At 35.5% G+C, this 22,451-nt stretch overlaps 1 protein-coding gene across 2 annotated transcripts; it reads right to left on the minus strand.

Annotated features, from left to right (window-relative positions):
• Positions 1 to 3,301: 3,301 nt before the first annotated feature.
• On the minus strand, positions 3,302 to 21,588 carry LOC129255437 (D-ribitol-5-phosphate cytidylyltransferase-like). 2 transcript variants are annotated; one of them, XM_064097527.1, is made up of 8 exons: positions 21,349 to 21,588; positions 13,124 to 13,400; positions 12,121 to 12,270; positions 10,812 to 10,916; positions 9,451 to 9,496; positions 8,984 to 9,141; positions 7,561 to 7,776; positions 3,302 to 4,406 (listed from the first exon to the last, which is right to left on the minus strand). In XM_064097527.1, the coding sequence occupies exons 1-8, from the start codon at positions 21,471 to 21,473 to the stop codon at positions 4,302 to 4,304; spliced, it is 1,182 nt and encodes a 393-aa protein (XP_063953597.1). In that variant the 5' UTR covers positions 21,474 to 21,588; the 3' UTR covers positions 3,302 to 4,301. The 2 variants fall into 2 exon arrangements, with proteins under 2 accessions (XP_063953597.1, XP_063953598.1); XM_064097528.1 differs by lacking the exon at positions 3,302 to 4,406 and adding an exon at positions 8,530 to 8,602 and having other exon boundaries at positions 7,567 to 7,776; positions 21,349 to 21,555.
• Positions 21,589 to 22,451: the final 863 nt, after the last annotated feature.

Genomic DNA, 22,451 nt, shown 5'->3' on the forward strand with positions numbered 1-22,451 from the left:
AAAAATTGATAACATTATAAAATTACAATAGACAATTATCAAATCGAAATATAAATAATTGAAAGGGAGGGAGGGCCAACTGAAAAGCAGAGCTTGTATAATGTAGGCCCCCCTAATATTGTAATTACGTGTTTATAGCAACTGAATTGCTCTTTTGTATAACAAAAATAAAAAAACATTTTTACATTATGTAATATATACATTATAATACAAATCATATGCATCATATTTAAAAAAATAAAATATATATAAATCATTCATAGTGTACACAAATAATTAAAGGTTTCCTACTTAGCACTGAAGGCTTAATTTGTAATTGATGAAATAAATATTTAGTAATAATTCAGGAGAAATTATTTAAGTTGTTTTTTGAACATTTGTATAGAATTGCATTGTTTTATATCAATTGTAAAAGAATTCCATAGTTTAGGACCCATAAAAATAAACGTTTTTTGAGCAAATGATGTTCTGTTCAGTGGTAAATGAAAAGAGTTTGCTTGGCGAGTGAAGTGACTATGAATCAAACTATTTTTAAAAAACATATCAATTAGAGGCAAAGGTAGTTGTTTAGTATTAAGCTTGAAAATAAACTGTCCAAGTTGAAAAGTGTTCAGTTCTTTTATTTTCAAAATTTTATTTTTCAAGAATAGATTATTTGTATGTGCCCGGAAATCTGCATTATTTATTACACGAATAGCTCTTTTTTGCAATGTAAATAGTCTATCGATCAGCCAATTTGTTGCATTACCCCAAGCGATAAGTCCATAATTTAAGTACCGGTAAGGGAGGATTAATGTAGAATACAAGGATAACATAATAGTGTGTGGTAAGAATTGTTTTAATTTACCAAGGACGCCAGTATTTTGAGCAATGATTTTGCAGACATTGTCAACGTGTGGTTTCCAAGAAAGCTTGTCATCTATGATTAGTCCAAGGAATCGAGTTTATCGGACCCTTTGGATGACAGTACCATAAAAAATTACATCATTTGGTAAAGCTTCAAATTTATTACTAAACAGCATTTAACTAGTTTTATCAAGGTTTAGTGATAATTTGTTTGCTTTTATCCAATTTGCAACGTTCTTAAGTTCTTTATTTAACATTTGCGTCAATTGTTTTGGATCATGATGTGAGAAAAATATATTTGAATCATCAGCAAAAAGAATTAATTGAAGTAACCTAGACGACTTTTCAATGTCATTTATATAAATTATAAACAAAAGTGGACTAAGAATACTGCCCTTCGGAACTCCGCAAAGGACAGGCTTGTGTTCAGAGAAATTGTCATTAAGTGAAACGAACTGGGAGCGCCCTTTGAGATAATTCCTAAACCATATCAATGGTTTTCCCCAAATGCCGTAATGAGAAAGTTTGAAAAGAAGGATGTCGTGATCAACAGTATAAAATGCTTTAGAAAATTCTATGAACAAACCAACCGTATTAGAAGACTGGTCACTCTCTTTGGCAACCTTTTGAATTAAAGAAAGTATTGCATGAGTAGTGCTACTCTTTTCTCAGAAGCCATATTGAGTATTAGAAAGAATATTGTGCTTATCAAAGTTATGACAATTCCACAAATACCCCCAACATGATCAAAGTTCGTTGACCCTAAGTGACCTTTGACCTTGGTCATGTGACCTGAAACTCAGGCAGGGTCCTCAGTGGTACACTATCACCCTGATGTACAAGTTTCATGAACTAGGTCCATATACTTTAGAAGTTATGACATTTCAAAAACTTAACCTTGGTTAAGATTTCGATATTGATTTCCCCAACATGGTCTAAGTTCATTGACCCTAAATGACCTTTGACCTTGGTCATGTGACCTGAAACTAAGGCAGGATGTTCAGTAATACTTGATTACCCTTATGTCCAAGTTTTATGAACTAGGTTCACATACTTTCTAAGTTATGATGACATTTCAAAACTTTAATCTTGGTTAAGATTTCAATGTTGACGACGCCACCGCCGCCGTCGGAAAAGTGCCGCCTATAGTCTCGCTCTGCTATGCAGGCAAGACAAAAATGCATTATACTTTTTGCCACCACCGCTTCAATAATTATTAAGTTAAAAATTGGTACCTTGAACAAGAACATACTTGGATAAAGCATGGATGGATAGAGAGTACTTTGCCTGATTTGGCATACATATCTAATAGTTGACCTTACAATGATTACAGAATAGTTTGAAGAAATCAGTATACATGATTGGGAATAAAATTTGAAGAATAACAGAGTTGAATAACCTTATATCAAATCAATCATTTTGGCAAAATACATGTAGTTGTGGCTTGATTACAGTAAACCTCAAGATTTGAGTCGAATAACAAAGTCATGACATAAAGGCACATAGCTCTATGTACTATCGTTGATGTACATGCAAGACTATAGTAATAACAATAATAATGATAATAACAATAATATCTAGTTTTTATATAGCGCTTTTTCAAGAACGGCTCAAAGCGCTTCACAGCATATTATTACCCCGGTCATTGGATTCATTTCAATCCCGCACAAAAAGTGCACAATTTCCACTCCCTGGGGAGCATTCCTTGTTCATTGCAGCCTCATATCAGCTCTGGAAAATTCAAACATACAATAACTTTTGCATCGTACATACTTACATGTATACATATTTATCTGGATTTTCATTATGCAATGTACTGTACATGTACTTTCCTTATCTAATTCAATATTTGAGATCAAACTTGTAACTCGCAATAAAAAATAGTGAATAGTTGGTAACCCATTTCAGACAAAAATTCGGACAATATCTAATCAGTTCAATGCCAATTTTTTTGCTCCCGAATATGACCTGCAAACACATTATTTTCATGACATAAACAATGTACATTAACATGAATTGTAATTGCTTTTAAGAAAAAATGTTCACTGGGAAAGGCTAAGAAGTCTTTGTTTTTGTCTGACACCCTTTACATTTCAAAATAGTGCAACCACACAAATCAATATGCACTGCACATTGATTTAATTTTATACATGTACATTTATTACTCTTCAAAACACCTTCCTCTCATGCCCTTTCCTGGTTTTTGGCACTTTCTTGAAATTCTTGAAATTTTTCAAATATTATTCTTACAGGTAAATCTGAAACCCTGCATATGTTGCATATTTAATGCACTTGGCAAGATAAATTAATATATATATATATATATATATTGGATCATGCTTTACATACAAACTGCATGAAATTACATGAAAAAGAATAGCACCGCATTTGCATATGTAAGGATGGGGGCTCATTTCTAAAGAAAGACCTATTTTAAGATTTCTACATTACTTTTCTACCTTTGTTTTAATTTAACAAATAATGAAGTCATTCAAATTCAGTATTTGAAATACAATACACATATATTGCAAATAAAATATATACTGGTAGGGGCTATAAGAAATTTGCCCATTGTATAAAAATGAAGAATCAATATGGAAGCCTTTAATGAAAATCACGATATATGTACTTCCATAATAACTGCCTTGAAAATTCAGCTAAGAATCAATTTCACCTTGCAGACAAGGGCAATATGAAAACCCTAAAGGATTACAGGATGTAAAGCATTTTAATGCACTGAAATAAGAAATATTTATCAAATTCTTGGAATCACAGTCATGAAAAGCAATACTTGTGTTATTTGAGAAGTGTAATATACTCTCTTAGTTCCCACTTTAACAGCAAGATCTGCATGATAGATCCAAAATGACAAAACTAAGTTGTATACAAAATGTGCATTTATGTGTTTAATAATAATATAGGGTATTTATATTGCGCACATATCCACCTTGTTAGGTGCTCAAGGCGCTCCTATATTACCCGAATAAGCTATGCGTTCACAGCGCATACAGCTTTTTCAGGAATTACTTCCTACCGGTACACATTTACCTCACCTGGGTTGAGTGCAGCACATTGTGGAACAGTTTACTTCGTTCTCTTGGTCTGGCTATATTTTTATTGTATTTGTCACATTGCCAATGTATTTTATTGTTTTGATATTTCATACAAATTAAGCTCTGGAGTAATTAGCAAATTTCATGTCTTGTATTTATATTTGGGTGAACTACATTTGATAAAGAATCTTAAGATTTGAAAAATTGAAATTATGAAATCCATCTAGATCACATTTGATCACTGTCTGAAAATGAAAACTGACAAATATACAAGCTTCTTATAACCGATAACAAATATTAGTCATCAAAGATGACAAAGTAAAATTAAAACAATCCCAGCCAGAAATGTAAACATACTACGTGTACTAGCAGAAAGGAAGGCTAGGTATCACAATGGTAATGTTAAACAATGAATGTTTGACCAGACATCAGCTCATCCTGTCTCAACACCAGGTTGGCTGTAAGTTCACATACTCTGTCTATCCTCTCTGCCCCAACTGCTAAACTCTAGAATAAAAAGACAGATAAACAAAAACATTAGGGCTAATAAAAATAAACTAAAGTAAAAGCATGAATGGATAGTAAAAGTGTTTGAGAAAAATAGGACAGAGTCTTAAAATTGTTTGATAAAAATAAGACAGAATCATTTCTGGAGAAGTGCCTTCCACCAATATCTTGATGGCTCTGTAATCAATGATAACTTCCAATGAACTTTAATTGGGTTGTTCAGTTGAGGTAGTGACCATTGATGGCAGAGATTACCATTATTGGTAATCTTATTATACAGTGCGTCCCACAAAAAACGAAACCGAGATTTATCGATGATTTATCATAACTTAATCACAAATACAATAGACAAATGACCTACCATTGTAAAGCTTAGAATCTCCTCTTTCATCTGAAATTACTTAGATTATTTCTCATTCACGCATGAGTGAGCAAAAACAATTTGAAGAGGGGATACCAAAAAGTCATTTGGCGGGCTGTATCTGGGTTTCAAAAAGAAAACCACATTTCTAAAAAGTTCAATATCTGCTCTTTAATTTGATACCTCAATGAAAGAAAATGGTCAAGAAATAAGAAAGTGCTGGTTATTTGAAATAAGGCTTGAATTTCAATAATTTCATAAAATGAAGAGGTTTTACAGGCTAGCGTTCAAACTCACTCAACACTCCGTTTTGTTGATGATCAGCCATGCATGAAGTCTTTTGTTAACCATGCGATAGCTTCTGTGGGAAACCGGTGAAAACACGTTTATTTAATGAAATTATGGAAATACAAGCATTGTTTCGAGGAAACGTAACTTTTTTACTTCTTGACCATTTTTTGTGATTAAGGTATCAAATTAAAGAGCAGATATTGAACTTTTTAGGCATGTGATTTTCTTTTTAAAATTCAGATACCCCCCGCCAAATGAGTTTTTGGTATCCTTTCTTCAAATTGTTTTTGCTTACTCATGCGTGAATGAGGAATAATCTAAGTAATATCAGATGAAAGAGGAGATTCTAAGCTTTACATTGGTAGGTCATTTGTCTATTGTATTTGTGATTAAGTTATGATAAATCATCGCTAAATCTCGGTTTCGTTTTTTCTGGGACGCACTGTATAATGGAGATCATAGGATGAAATGGTTATTATACATTCTCACCAAGTAGCCAAAACTTAACACGTAATCACTTCCCAATATATTTCAATTCAATTTGAATCAAATTCAATTCACTTTCCAGTAAAAAATACATGACAGTAAATCAGTAATTACTAAAACAAATAAAAATCCACACATAGATTTACAACATAAATAGCAATACATAAAAGGATAACATTGCAAAGTAGGTTGCGGCCAGAAAAGAACTGCCCTCATGAATACACCATCTTCCCGTCAGTCCTCTGATTTGCAACAAAGATATTAACTATCTTGCCCATCATTAACTCATGTAGATAATTCATGCTTATCATCCGTATTTCTCATCCTTATCAAAACCTAGGGCGGTATTCTGAAAGCTCAATTAGTGGTCAATTAGCGCTCAATTAGCATTTTGGTATTCTGGAAAGTCACTTAAGTGCCCCTTTCCTTATTTTGCAGGGTTGCGTTGCGCGCATTTGCAATAGTACGCGTTGTGACCGCGCAAAGACTTAATTGAGTAGAACTTTACGAGACTTTTGGTATTCTGAAAAATCTCATAGCGCTCAATTAGCAGACTTTCCAGTGGGGAAAGATAATGGTGGTAAGAGGTCCATTAGGTCTCATTATCTCTTGCTAAATGTGGCTTTCATTTCTTATAAATATCATCAAATCGGTTTAATACTGCGACCAAAATTAGGAGGAAGGTAGAGAATAAAGGAGAACGGTATAAAAAGGGAATAGAATAAAGGGAAAGAAGGAAGTATATAGAAACAAGTAAAATAAGGAATATGGAGTATATTTGGTAATAAAAAAATTAGAAAAGAGGGGAAAAGGAAACAGAAATTGTGTACTTATAGGGGAAATATGACTATTATTTTTCTATATTTTCTTTTATTATTAGCATCATAAAGTATTTTTTTTTTGCACATTATTTTGACAATAATAAGACTGCCAAATCACGGTAGGTGCAGCAATGTTCAGGGGTGAATCAAACCTTGTCTCCGACAATAAAAAAATAAGCATAGACCCCTTTAGTATTTAAATGAATATTCTCTCATAGAATAAAATACAAAAGAAAAAAATTAGTGAGTGATGCCATCGTTTTCCCTATCTATAAAATCTTAAATGTCATAACTTTTGTACATCCAATTTTAATAAGATTTCAGCTTTTTTATAAATTATGCTTGTCTGATTTTTAAAATCTTTTTATTCAAATCAGCATTTTGTTGGAGAAGATTTCTCATATAAATGAAAAGTATGATATTTTGAAAATAAGTAGGAATTAATTTAAAGAAGAATCCCCCTAACCCTGAGACAGAGGCAAATAAAACATTGTAAAAAAAAAAACACAAAGAAAGCTACAAATGGATTCAAATAGGTGGATGTGAAAATCAGAACGAGTTCGAAAAAAAGGGAGAAAAGCACAAAGGTATAATAAATGAGTGAGAAAGGGACAAGACAACAGTTAACTTCAACAACATAACAAACCTCTAATCTCTGATGCAAATACTTTTAGCATTATTTTTTAGCAAAAATTATTTGTATCAAGATCATGTTGCAGTGCACCTGCAGCAGCAAGGCACTGCGCTGCAAGCCAGCAAAGTGAAGAAACACTGCGCGCTAGTAGAAAAATTTTACGTTGTAGGAGCGCATTTGATTGGCTAATTTGGCTCAGTAGGGGAGTGGCCTAAAGGGAGTTAATTGAGCGCTAATAGAGTTTTCAGAATACGAATTTGGAGGTCCATTAATGCTCCATTAAATGGGTAACTTATGAGGAAAGTTAAGAGGAAACTTATGAGACTTTTCAGAATACCCCCTAGTTAATGGACCCATTATTGAATTATATGAAGAAGTTCCAAAACCATACACAGTGATTGAATGAGGAATCAGATGTGTTGCTATATCAGTGCACCCTCCCATATTCAAGTCAACATAAACAAACAAGAGTTGAATGAAGCACTGCAAAATCAATATATATTTACAGTTACACTTCGCAATTTTAAACAGAAATAAACAACAAATTGAATTATAAAATACCTTTGTTTCCAAGATGACACAGTAAACACAGACATCTCTGTATCTTTTGTCTAATCTGAGCTCTTGGAATCTTTCCATGAGATTATCTCGAAGATTCTTCTCTTCTGCTGGCATGGTAACAAGTAGAATGACAGATCCCTTGAGTGGATACTGCTGTTGTAATTTTTCTAAGACTACTGTTACATCTAACATGCATTTGGTGATTGGAGGAGTATCCTGTAACAGGGTATTAAAACAAAATCCAGCAAAATTAAAATTACCTATCAATTAACTATCTACAAATTCCATGCATTTATAAAATCTTATCAATGTTACCTTAGGTCCTGGGCTCCATTGCATAAAAGTTACCATTATGGTAACTTTACCATCTATTGGAAACTTGCATGTTATCCTTGATTCTGATTGGCTGTTGGTCATTGTTACCATGGTTAGTTACCACTGGATGACAAAGTTACCATAATAATAACTTTTATGCAATGGGGTCCTGGATATCATTTCACAAAGAGTTATGTCTGACAAAAAGTCATGCTAAATGTGAATACGCACATGATACTTATTTGATTAACTATATTGTATATCTTGTGCATGATCTGACAAAAATGGCAATGCAGTATTCCACACCCAATTCATGGAACTAACATTCAAACATACCCCTAGACCAGATAAACGGCATCTTTCATATCTTTTAGCACTTGACCAATCTACTAAGTTCAAATTCTAAACTAAATCATGCAATCCTATTCATTTCAAGAGTTATAAAATGAACATAAATTACTTGGAGATTGACCTGTTAGTGTATTTCTAATTACTTGTGTATCAGAGAGTGTCACAGTAGATAATCCAATATTCATACAGCTAACGTTAATTTTTGATCTGCTGTGAGGTATCGATGACCAAAAGTTCCCTCTTGTTATTGTTTAGTTTAATAAAGATTTTTAATACACATCCACCTGAGAATAAAAGCAACACCTTTTTCCAATGTTGAAACACTTGTGTCTGAAGTGGTAGGGGGTTGTCTGGAAGATAAACAATTGTGTGTCATCTACACAGCAGTGACAAGAAAATACAGAAAAAATCTTGAGTGCTACTCATTTATTTATTAGAATACTTGCGTATTCATGATTCCTTGTTTTCAAAAGGATCTAACTAGGATCAAATAATGTTTGTTTAAACTTTTCTTTAAGGTAGCATTATCTATAAGGAAACAATGTCTCAAGTGCCTCTTTTTACTGGTATACTAACAAATGGCAAGAAGTAAGTTAAACAGGGGGTGTTTCACAAAGACCACGTTGTGACAACGGCTACAATATCCTTCAAAGATTGCATGTTAGATACCATGTGGCAAGTCATACTTTATTAGTCGTGAAACAGCTCTTGTACTACTGTAACAGTGAAAGGTAATCCCAACCTGAGAGACACTTACCGCAATTACAATAACAGAGTTTACATCAGATGGAAGAGTTGTGGCAGATGAGCATTTTGATAAGATTCTCAATCTCCTTTTCTTTACTTTCTCTTCTAGTACATCACCAATCTCAAGACTAGTCCCATCTGAAAGAATAGCTACCCTTGCAAGCCTCTCTGGAAGAAAATTATAAGAACAGAATTGTTTATTAAGAAACATTAGTCAAGTTTCCATCACTATATAACTCTTAAAATTGTTATCTTTTAATTCTCTGTATTTGAAAACAGACACGTAAATATATCCCATATTTTGAGGATAACCATTTATTGTGAGCATGGTTGTGATTTCTTTTTTTCAATCAGGCTTGATAATTCTCCATTTACTTCCTTGAACATTTCAACATTCTATACCTGATACCTCTTTCAAGAAAAATACTTATACATCAAACTTATTTTTTCACTAAATTGAAAAAGAAATGTCCTTACCCCTTGCAAATTGTTCAGCAGCACACATATCCCTTCTGTATGTAACCTTTACATAGAAAAAACACAACACATCTATACAATCACCAAAATATGAGAAAAGACAGCGGCTAAATAATTTGCTAAGGTTTCTCATGGTAGGGCTCCATATACATAATTTGGTATTTACGTAATATTGGTTGTTTGAGCTCCATAAAAAATTAAAGTTACAATGGAAATTCAACAAATACCACTAACATGCCCAAAGTTCATTGACCATATTGACCTTGGTCATGTGACATGAAACCAATGCAGGATGTTCAGTAATGCTTCATTACACTTATGTGTAAGTTTCATGATCTAGGTCCATATACTTTCTAAGTTATGACATTTCAAAAACTTAAACTTAGCTCAAGATTTCGATATTGATTCCCCCAACATGGTCTAAGTTCATTGACCATAAATGACCTTTGGCCTTGGTCATGTGACCTGAAACAAAGGCAGGATGTTCAATAATAATTGATTACCCTTATGTCAAAGTTTCATGAACTAGGTCCATATACTTTGTAAGTTATGATGTCATTTCAAAAACTTAATCTTAGGTTACGAGTTGATGTTGACGTCGCCGTCGGAAAAGCGGCGCCTATAGTCTCGCTCTGCTTATGCAGGCGAGACAAAAATCAGAATGCAGTCATTTATCATTGGAATTAGAACTGAATTTCAAATAAAACTAAGTCTATACAAGACGAGTTACAAAAAAAAAATACTGATGTCATCATTCACTACTTGCTAGAAATTCACCCACGCTTGTTATCAGCCCTAGGAGGTGCCGGGTTCACTTTAAAAACAAATTTTCTTAAATTTAAAAAGGGAGTTTAATGTTAATACTTGCAATTTCCTTACTTTTGATAATAGTGTCATTATCAAACCTAATTTATTCAAATTTCAGTGTAATATGACATTCCAATCCCAGTAGGAGATATCATGCAGCTTTACAGTAGTTTTTTAGTTACCGTAGGTTATTCATCATTAATTAATTTAATACCCTTACATATGACAGGAAGAAAAGTGCCAAAAATATTGTCATAGTTCAACTTTTGCTATCGTGTTGAACAAAATTTATCAATAGTCACAATATTAAGAAATGTTCAAGTTCATCATAACAATAAACAAGACTTTGTAAAAAGTTTTATGGAACCGTCCTTATGATTTATGAATAACGCTTTAAGTCCAAAGTGTCATAAATAATGAATAAGATTCAATAAAATAAAACAAGAAGTTTATTAGTGGGTTCTAAAACTTCTAAAAACTTAAATGAATTAGTAGCATACAAAAAACAAAACTTAGATCTGGCTAAACACTCAGCCCTTAGTCCACCTGCTTACCTTCCAAACTTCATCTGTTGTGTGTAACAGCTTAGCTCTCACTCCTGCATATTCCAGTGCTAAATGAAGAACCTCTGTTCCATGATCCAGATCATGCTGAGAAATCTGGTATGGGAATTTTTAATCACATTTTATAAATACATAAGGTTTGGGTTTCACTCATGTGACTTGTAAATCCACTCTATAGAGTGCACAAGGTGCATAAAGAATTAAAAATAAATGGAAAGGTTTAAAGAACATTTTTAAAGGACTCAACAGAAATTCAATTTTGATGTCTTCACAAAGTCTATTCCACAATAAGGTGGATGCATGACCAAAGAGTCTTTCTCCCTAAGTTTTTGAAACTTTTGGAACCACACAGAAACCAGATAAAGAGGAAACTTATTTGACCTATCAATCTCATCATAATTAACAACAGGTAATGAAATAAACACCATCAAGATGAAGTTTATAAACATATAATTTTTCTCAGAATAAAAGTTATTCTTAAATAATCTTAAGTTAAAACCCTTGTAAAACAAATTTATTTATAATCGCTGATGTGGTTTACGGTACACCATGTGAAGTGTTATAGAAACAGTGGATAGAAGAAGAGAAGAAATGGATAGGCGAGAAAGTGGAGATTTGAGAGGGGAGTATTCTTTCTTGAAAGTAGTCCTGAAAAGGACTGTAAACCAGGAAAGATTGATGAGTTGAGAACAGCTTGAGTAGTAGAGCTAGTGAGGAGATGTTGGCTTGAGTCGGCGAGTAGAGATGATGAGTAGTAGAGAGACTCGACGTTTCGGGCAGGTTGACTGTCCGTCTTCAGGACAGACGGACAGTCAACCTGAAGACGGACAGTCAACCTGCCCGAAACGTCGAGTCTCTCTACTACTCATCATCTCTACTCGCCGACTCAAGCCAACATCTCCTCACTAGCTCTACTACTCAAGCTGTTCTCAACTCATCAATCTTTCCTGGTTTACAGTCCTTTTCAGGACTACTTTCAAGAAAGAATACTCTACTCTCAAATCTCCACTTTCTCACCTATCCATTTCTTCTCTTCTTCTATCCACTGTTTCTATAACACTTCACATGGTGTACCGTAAACCACATCAGCGATTGTACATACCACCATGCAAACCTTCAAACAACATCCAAATTTATTTATGTTAGGTATTGTTTGGCAATCAAAGGCCACTGCACATTTTTTTAAAGCCTTGATTGAAACAGGTTCATAAACATCTATATTATTTGTACTAATATGGGTTTGTGAAACAAGGCTCTGGCAACCATGGTGTGGGAAATAAAAATCATAATGGATAATTACCTTGTCATATGCTGTGACTATAGTTTCATATGAGAAAGCTTGAGGAGTATGACTATTACAATGTTTGGATCGCACCAAGGAATAATCTAGATTGCCATCTTCTTTTGTAGCTAATGTTGTTGAAACCAAAGGACATACTACCCCTGCAGCCTGCAAAATGGGTAAACACAGAAGATCAACCTTGCTGTTTAGTTACAAAGAATTGGCATTGTAATTACCTTCAATGATAATTTTTTTTAATAAAGATGAAGATAAAAAGTATAATGATAACAAAAGGAACTATGCTAATACTTGAATAATTAGTCTATTTAAATAGTGACATGTTTTTTTTCTCTCATTTATTGCAGGAACATATAATCATGGGGGTTATAATGTTAAGTTTGACCTAGCTTTATGAATTTGAAAGTCAATTTTATTCCTTACAAAAAATATGGAAATCGAGAATAGATCTAAAGTCCTCTCAACAACATACTTTGCAATAGAAATGTAAAAAATCTTGGCCTCTGATAACACCAAAGTGCATACAAGAATATTACAACACATTGAGCATACAAAAACTACTAGGCCATATAGACTACTTCAATATCACACATAAATACTTTAATTCAGAGAGCACTATTGAAGTGTATAATAAATAATATAGGATTTGTATAGCGCATGTATCCACCTTGCTAGGTACTCACAGCACTCCTATATTACCCCCGCTAAGCTCGTCAACCAATTGTGGTGCGTAGGAAGGAAAGAAAACAAGGATTATAGTTTGGGGTTCGCTCAAGCATTAGATGTGCACACAATGCACTCTTGGTGAAACTTCCAATATTTGCTTATTGGAGATCAATTTACAATTTTGGCAGATTGTTTTGGGGTGGCTAGTCACAATTTGAAGAATGATTTCAACTCAATTAATGCAAAAGAGTGAATGTTGCAAGGAGAAAGATGAGAGAGAAAAGGGGGGAAAATGTGAGTAAATACACCAAAGACTAAAAATGATGAGATTATATACCCCTTGTTTATGAGCAGCCTCTGTAACCCTTTGGAGAGTTTCCTCTGCTACAAACGGTCTTACAGCATCATGAACAATGATGACGACATCACTGGTATCATATCTTTGATTCTGGATCCTCTCACAGACATACTGCACACAGATTTTGATAGACTGGTGACGGGTTTTACCTCCAATAAGAAGCTGCACATTTTTCAAATTGTGCCGAGTAACAAGGTCCTGTAGAGAAGGTAACCAGTCATCAGATACTGCTACAACAGTTTCTGCAATCCAAGGCCTACAGAGAAAGCAAATAGTGAAAAATTTAGGGCGACCGCACACCTTACGATTGGTCTGCAAATCAATTTAGGAATAAAACGTATTAGAATTTGATGCTAATATTGAAACTTGGAATATCTTACTGTGTATTGTTTGAAATCATCCAACACATACCTATATTAAAATCTGTGACTATGCCATCATCCTTCTTAGAATAAAAGCAAATTTAATATCTAATCGTAATGACGTCATAGCAGTCGTATGATTGGCTACAATTTGAAACTATTTTGGCCTTTACTCCAAAATAAAGGCTTGCAATCTTTCAAAATGGTTATATTAGTATTCTTTCAATTAATTTTAACCTCACATTAAATATGTTCCATTCACATTTTCAGAAAATGAGCAAAATGCGATTTGTTCCAAAATCGGATCACGAACAGGCGTAAGGTGTGCGGTGGCCTTTAGTCATACATAATGCTTTTAAGAAGCAGTCATACACTGTCAATGTGTAACAAGTAAAATGCCTCTGGTGCTCTCACCTGCATCATGCGATTCAATATAGCAGCAGTGCTGACTTTGAAAACTACTATAAAATAATTATTCACAAAAAAAAACATTCACATGATACAAATACTACGTTCATTGACATTTGACCTTGATCATGTGACCTAAAACTTGTCAGTGATACTTGATTACCCCTATATCCACATTGTATACACTATATCTATAAACTTTGAAAGTTATGACAGCAATCTAATAAATTACCTCTCAAATGGCCAAAGTTCAATGACCTTAAATGACATTTGACTTTGGACATGTGACCTGAAACTCACATGAGATGTTCAGTGATACTCGGTGACTCTTATGTCCAAGTTTTATGAACTAGACCAATATACTTACAGAGTTATGATGGTAATTCAACAAATACCCCCAACATGGCCAAAGTCCATTGACCTTTGACCTTGGTCATGTGACCTGAAACTCTCACAAGATGTTCAGTGACACTTGGTTACTCTCATGTCCACGTTTTATGAACTAGACCAATACACTTACAGAGATATGATGGTAATTAAACAAATACATGTACCCCCAACATGGCCAAAGTTCATTGACCTTAAATGACCTTTGACGTTGGTCATGTGACCTGACAGTCAGACAGCAGGTCCCAAGAGAGTGGCTTCTTTCATCCAAGTGATATTCATGACTTGAGATGTTTTGCATATTTAATGAGCTTGATGCGGACCAAAACACCTCTTTTCATTCGGTCATTGCTGCTCTAATTGTGCATCGAATTTCATGAATTTGGTATCAATATCATTGTAAAGAAAAATAATCATTCTTTCAGGTCATGTGTTAGAATTTACTAAAAGATTTTGTAATATAGGTTAAAATTTTGATCTAAAATATGCTACAAAATAATTATTTTCACCTGACAAAAGCTGCTATTTTCACACTTTATTTTTGTTTGAGCCCAAATGATTTTTAGATCATGATAAAGCTGAATATGTATGCTTTAAAATGGTTTAGGTTTCAAAATAAGAATTGGTTTAATCAGGTCAAGATCACACTTTTCATTGGCCAAGTACATAAAGCAGCTTGAAAACAAGAATACTGCACTCTGATTGGTCAAAGAGACCACACACTGGCAAATTTCAACGGTTCCAGTGCCTGGGTTCATCCAGCCAATCAGAACTCTGGATTTCATGCAAGTACAAAATTTCAGAAATCTCGTCTTGTACCTTGGTGGGAAAAGTGTGATCTTGACCCAAATAAAAGGTGCCGCATATCAAGAGTGGCATTGTGAGAAAGTACAGAAGTTCAGCTTTATGGTGATATAGATATAATTGAGGCTCAAAATAAAAAGTTTTGCACAATTTGCAAAAGAAACCAGAGGAAGAAAATTCAGTTTTGAGGCACATTTTCAGGCCAGAAATTTACTTATTTAACAAAATATTGTATACAAAATAAATGACCAATATGAAAGAGTAACATTTACTCTATCTGATGGTGTAATAATATTTAATTTAACTTGAGGTTAAAACAGGTAAATTCTTAGAGAAAGAAAATCTCACGAACCACGAGATTTTGCAAGGAGGATTCAGCCATGAGATGATTTGGATGAATCTGGCCTTTTTGCTCATTAGCATAGGGACCTGTGGTCTGACTGCTGATATTCGCACAGGATGTTCAGTGATACTTGATTACTCTTATGTCTAAGTTATATGAACTAGACCAATAAACTTTCAAAGTTAATGATGGTAATTCAACATAACCCCAACTTGGCCAAAGTTCATTGACCTTTGACCTTGGTCATGTGACCTGAAATGCGCACAAGATGTTCAGTGATACTTGATGTCCAAGTTTTATGAATTAGACCAATAAACTTTTAAAGTTATGATGGTAATTCAATAAATACCCCCAATTTGGCCAAAGTTCATTGACCCTAAATGACCTTTGAACTTGATCATGTGACCTGAAACTTGCACAGGATGTTCAGTGATACTTGATTACTCTTTATGTCCAAGTTCCATGAATCAGTTTCATAAACTTTCAAAGTTATGATGGTAATGCAACATATACCCCCAATTTGGGCAAAGTTCATTGACCCTAAACAGGGTGCTACATAACTTTTTAGAAGCACTGGCCCGGTTGGGCAAGTAAATTTTTAAATCGTTGGAATATACTTGCCCAAAAATCAAATTCACTTGCCTGAAAAAATCCTTGATAAACCATTGACCCTTTTCTCTCTTTTGACATGAAATGATCTACCTTTTTATTGCATTTCTTTTTCCAAAGTGTTTTTATTTTGCCTGCCATGACCAAAATTAATTTTGGTCATTCTACTGTGAGAATTTTGCTTGCCCAATTCGGGCAAGTTGTTTTGATCTTTACTTCAAAACACTTGCCCAACTCTAACTTTTACTTGCCCTGGGCAATCAGGCAAGTGCTTATGTAGCACCCTGCCCTAAATGACCTTTGACCTTGGTCATGTGACGTGAAACTCAAGCAGGATGTTCAGTAATACTTGATTAACCTTATGTCCAAGTTTCATGAACTAGGTCAATATATAAGTTATCCTGTCATTTCAAAAACTTAACCTTCGGTTAAGATTTGGTGTTGATGCCGCCGCCGTAGCGGCACCTAGTCTCACACTGCTATGGAGGTGAGACAAAAATAGTATGTGTGGCTCGAATTCACAAAGGTGGTTTTGAAAACCCACTGTTGAGTCCATGGTTTATGCAGATTTCTTGTATAAATTAGGCTTATTTTACCGCGTATATGAAAAATATGTCCAACGCTGATGTGCGCTTTCATCACAGTGTGCCAAATTGACTGGTTATCCACGCTAATTTATTCATGAGTCCACTGTTTTGAATAAATGAATCCACTCTTCAAAGGACTCATGAATAAAATAGCATATCTAACCATGGCAACAGGCATCAATTTGGCGCACTGTGACAAAAGCGCGCATCAGCACTGGACATTTTTTATACACGCACCCGATACGTGCTAAATTAAGCGTAATTTATACAGGAAATCTGCATAAACCATGGATTAAACCATGGGTTTTCAAAATCACTTTTGTGAATTCGGGCCAATGAGACTATCGTAATCCTTGTTAATCTGCACAATTTGCAAAGTGCGCAAGTAAGCCAAACTCTAGATACTGTGGTGCTCAAAATTCAGTGAAACCCACTAGAAAATGAATATATTTAGAGAGTTCAAGTTCTGCCATGTTTTAGATATTTAATTGTGAACTTCACAATTTCTTTGGGCAAGCCTAACATTGTAGTCAGAATTGGCAATTTTTTTCATTTAAAAAAAAAATAATTGGATTTATTTTATCTAAATCAGATTTTTTCCGTTTAAATTGGATTTTTTTTTAACAAAATTTTTTAAAACAAAGCGCACACCAAAAATATAATCATTTACACTGACATACATGTAAATTTCAAAATCATATATTTAACTACTAAAATTATTCTTAGCTTTCTATTTCATAATTAATTCAAGTCAAAATAAAATTTATAGAAAATATTAACGTCATGAAGTTGGTGTTACTATTATTCTTAACATGAAATAAGGATCAGTTTCTTTGGAAGAATTACATGACTGAGACTCACATTCTCCAAAGAGAAACACGCAAATCGCGCGGTTTGCGCGCTGGCGTCAAGCGAAAGACAATGAAATCAAGATGCAGGGCGACTTAAACACGGTGGCAAGTTCTTCCTGTCTTTTCATAAAATTTTTCTTGTTTTTTGAATGAATTCTTGTTTAGAAATGAAATCAATATCGTAGAAATGTCGGAAATGAAGTTGTATCCCATGTACATGATTTTTAGGGCTAGATCTTTTACTTTTAGAAGTAGAAATCTCGGGGGGGGGGGGGGGGAAGTTTCAGGTTTTTGGGCGGTGTCATGTACATGTATGGGAAGCAATTCCAGGACCGGAGCCTACGTATAGTTAACCCAGGGAGCTCCGGCCCGCTGCGCGGGCCGGAGCCCAGGGGCTTACCGTGTATTTGACCATACTCACGGGACTAGGGTGATTTATGGTCTAAATATTTCTCCAAATGAATTGTGAAAACAGAAATTATGCACTTACCACGATTATATGGATGAAGGTCTAACGAGTGGCAGTTTCCTGATTTCAAGGCACAGACTGGAACTTCAAAAAAACGAAAAGTTCTCTCCTTCTACCCCCGTCTCGATCGGCCATTTTTGTTATGAATCGTAACAAAATGGCCGATCGAGACTGGGGTAGAAGGAGAGAACTTTTCGTTTTTTTGAAGTTCCAGTCTGTGCCTCGTTGTCAGGAATCTGCCACTCGTTAGACCTTCATCCATATAATCGTGGTAAGTGCATAATTTCTGTTTTCACAATTCATTTGGAGAAATATTTAGACCATAAATCACGCTAGTCCTGTGAGTATGGTCAAATACACGGTAAGCTCCTGGGCTCCCGCCCGCTCCCTGGGTTAACGTATAGTAGACTGATTTGGCCTTATCGTGAAATAAGTCCCCTCTCTTCTCGTGTGTGTGTGCGCTCGTTGTGTACAACTACAAAGACAAGTCAAGACAATGGGAGAGGAAAGAAGTCACCGCCGCTGACGAAATAAACGGCAGTGAATCAAGTGGTGACTTAAACCACAATAATGCCACTGATTTTTACTCTCCAGGACTCAGGAGCCTCCAGGCTAAGTTAGACCAGTCGTGAATCAACATTCATGACCAGGCTTGTTCACGACATTCCCACGGTCTACGCCCAGCCTTGGAGCGGTGCCGATACCAGACTCTTCATCATCCGTCAGCGGAGAGTTACGGGTGGATTTCAGAAGCATGTCCGATTCAACTTAACCGTACGTTAACGTAAGTCTGGTATAGACCTTATCGCAAATAGATTCACGCAAAGGATCATGGGATCGCAAAGGGAGCAATAGCGCCGCTGTTGTCTGGATGCGACCATGCGAGCGCAAGCAGCCGACAATAAAGTGTACGATTTCCATAGTGTATCAAAATACGATCGACGCCCGCAGCCAACATTTTGCTAACTTCCAGTAAACGCCTCGTCATATTTGTTCCAGAGTCTAGCATCACTCTTCTTCTTAATCATGGGTGGCAGAGATAGATGTGCTGTCTATAGCTGCAAGAATTACCACAGATTTTATGAAGACAAGTGCAATTTTCTTTCATTTTCGCACTGTCTGTGCGTATTTTGAGCTGTGCAGCTGCTGTGCAAATCGTGCTTGTATATATGCACGGACAGCGGGCATGCACTCTCGGCCCAGGGGTACGTCGGCGAGGCAGTGGAGGAAACTGGTCCCGGAATTCCAAGCAATAATAAAATGATGATCAATAAAACAAACTCTGCAGTAGATTTGATTACTTTATTCTAGTTATATATTTTTGTAATATCAATCGATCAATCAGTCAAGAATACACGTTTTATAAATAATTATCTCAATCATGATTTTATTCAGAGTAGGCCTATAAACCGAGCTGTGTTTTCTTTTTCTCTCCACAGATAGGCTACATAATATTATTGCATATTATTCAGGATCGTGGTCGGACATTCTGAAGTTTTATTAGTGGCATGCATAGACAAAATAATGAATGAAATAGAAAAAAATGAGAATAGATAAAAGTATATTGAGAGAAAAATAAGCTAAAAAAAGAAATTAATGAGGAAGGTGATCTGTAAGAGAAGTGACTGAATGCGATGAAATTAATTGAAGATGTAAATGTTGAAATAAGATTTTTTATCAAAAGAATGGAATATATACCATTTATATGAATTAAATATCCATCTGCTAAGTCTCAGACAAAATAAAATTACAGAGAGGTTGGAGGGATAGGGCCTATACGGGATCATAAAATGTTTTAAATACAGGATTACAGGAATACAGGGATATTCTGCATGTGATGTCATAGGCCTATTATTTCATATGTCCTTAATATTATGTATGTATATCCCGGGGGGGCCACTTACATTGACGAGTGGATACCATGCGCGACCAAAAAAACACGTAAAAAGGATGTCTTTTTCACGATAGGGCACGTTACGTACGTAACGTGATAAGGGTGTCAAAAACACAAAAATAATGAAAAAAGGGTGTCTATTTCGCTAGGGCAATTACGTGTTTAGGGTCGAATTTGCGGGGATGATAAAACAAAATTAAAATGTTTTATAAAGGATGTCTTTTTTGCCCCAACACTTCGTGTTTAGAGTCCAATTTGCGCGAGGTGTAGAAGGTGGGGTTGTACTAAACCAAATAAGGTAAAGCCGACGACCGAAGGACCCGTAACAATAAAACATTCCTGTACTTGTTTAGGGGTTCATTTCAGGGAATATTTGCCAAGAGTATCGTTTTGTTTCCAATACTTGTTAAGGGTAGGGTTTCACACGCCAATACTTGTTAAGAGGTGCATTTTCAGAATATGGAAATTACGTGTTTAGGGTGCTTTTCGAGACCCCATGGTCGCGCATGGTATCCACTCGTGAATGGAAGTGGCCCCCCCGGGATGTATATATATACACTAGCTTATTTTTTGTCTCATGCATCCCCTATATAGAACTTGTATGATCAAACTAAACAGCCCGAGTTGCAAAAAAGGACTATATTTCCCCCAAAATAACAAAAAACTAGCTGAATTTATATGGAGATATAATCTACATTATGATTCTCATGAATATTCTGTAATGGAAAAATATGCTATCTAATTCGGATCGCCGACGTGCTCTTTTCTAAAGTCGTTCGGCATTGACCCGCAATCACCGTCTCACTTTTCCCACAAAATCTTCCCAAGTTTAGCCCACAGAAAACTTCGAAAATACGGTGAGTATTGAGTTCATACTTTCACTGGGCGATCATGATACAAAGATTGTTCTATAAATCCACATTCAAGTATCCAAAATAATTTAAATACGAAGAAATCAGACTTTAAAAAAGCCTGGATTTTGAGTGACACTACACAAAACATATGGCGTTGTATGGCTTCCCGAAAGCCGATTCCGCGTTTGCCCCCTTTCGCATCCCGTAATCCTCTGCGATGACAGACGCCCTCACGCGACAAACGCTATTTGCGATAAGGTCTAGTATTATTAAGACTAAGAATAGATTAAGAATTAGTTAATCACTTAATGTTAATTGACATGTTATACCGAGGTTGTTTTACCTGACTGCTAAGAAAGCACGAATGCCTGTGAGCAAGCAACCAGGGGACCAACGGCCTCTCCGAGGGACCTGGTAATGAGGATAAATGCCTTACCAAAGCCAAAGGGCACTAGCGCACCACTTGGGAATCGAACCCGGGTCACCAGAATCCGAAACCCCCGCTCTACCGCCTGGCTTATCTGCTTATCAGCTATCGCGCCTCTCGATAAGTTAGTAGAGTATTAGTACTATTAGTAAGATCTTTCTGAAAACAAACATCAATCAAACAAAAAGTCAATTTCGTTTTAACGTTACCTCTGAAAATTCCAGAGTGTGTGAAGAATAAGAGGAAAGCCAGCAATTTCACAAAATTGTTTAGGTGTTTTAAGGCCAGTTCTTTCACCTGTACCGGCAGCGGGTAATATCGCAATCACTCTCATTGTTACGCCGCGGGGCCTGGATGAGCCTAGCCTAGCCTCGATCAGTGCAGCCGGCCTATAGCCGCGACGGCGTCGCCCGATCGGTTAGCTCGCCTTGGCACTGAGCTGCTCTAAATGAAAAGTCGCAGCGCTAGCGTTGAAGGCATGAGATTGAAGGTAGCATATTATTTTTCTTCCTTTTCCATTCACTTTACCAATTTGAGGCATACCGGCATCCAAATTAGTATACTAGTAAATATGATATTATTTTCTGAATATTACCGGTATGTCAAAATCTATCACAAAATTTGATTTTTGTACAATTAAAATGTCGACATTTTTGCTCGCTGGCAACTTTTGATAAAATTTGCCAAATACGTCATTTCTGGCCCCCTCAAAATTGTTGGCTGATAACGCTACTGTCTGTTTGGAGAAATTGTAAGTTGAACCCATACTAGGGAGAACCCGAGTTCATCTTTTGACGACAACGTACAACGAGGGGCGATGGGATGTCCAGCTCTACGTCACTCTCAATGGGACAGTTCGCGATGAATATTCATTAGATCGTGGTCGTGTGCATGAGGGTGTGTGTGTGTGTGTGTGTGTGTGTACAATACCGAGTGTAAATAACCAAAGAGAGTTTTCAAATGGTGTGTGTGTATAAAACAACGTAGTCGTAGGAGTTTATTTAACAGAGAATGAGTAGTATAGTGTAGAAAATAAAAGTGTACAATGAAGTTTTACAGAAGAGGAAATAATATGAATATATGGAGGACAATGCAAGATGAGATGAGGCAAGTGAACAATGAGGTTTTACAAAAGAGGAAATAATACAAATATATATGGAGGACAATGTAAAATGAGATGAGGCAAGTGTGCAGTGAGGTATTTTCAAAAGAGGAGATAATACAAATATATATGGAGGACATTGTAAGATGAGATGAGACAAGTGTGCAGTGATTTTTTTTCAATTAATGGTGTAGAATTAATTGTAATACA

This window comes from Lytechinus pictus, chromosome 3, assembly GCF_037042905.1.
Source record: "Lytechinus pictus isolate F3 Inbred chromosome 3, Lp3.0, whole genome shotgun sequence".
NCBI lineage: Eukaryota > Metazoa > Echinodermata > Echinoidea > Temnopleuroida > Toxopneustidae > Lytechinus > Lytechinus pictus.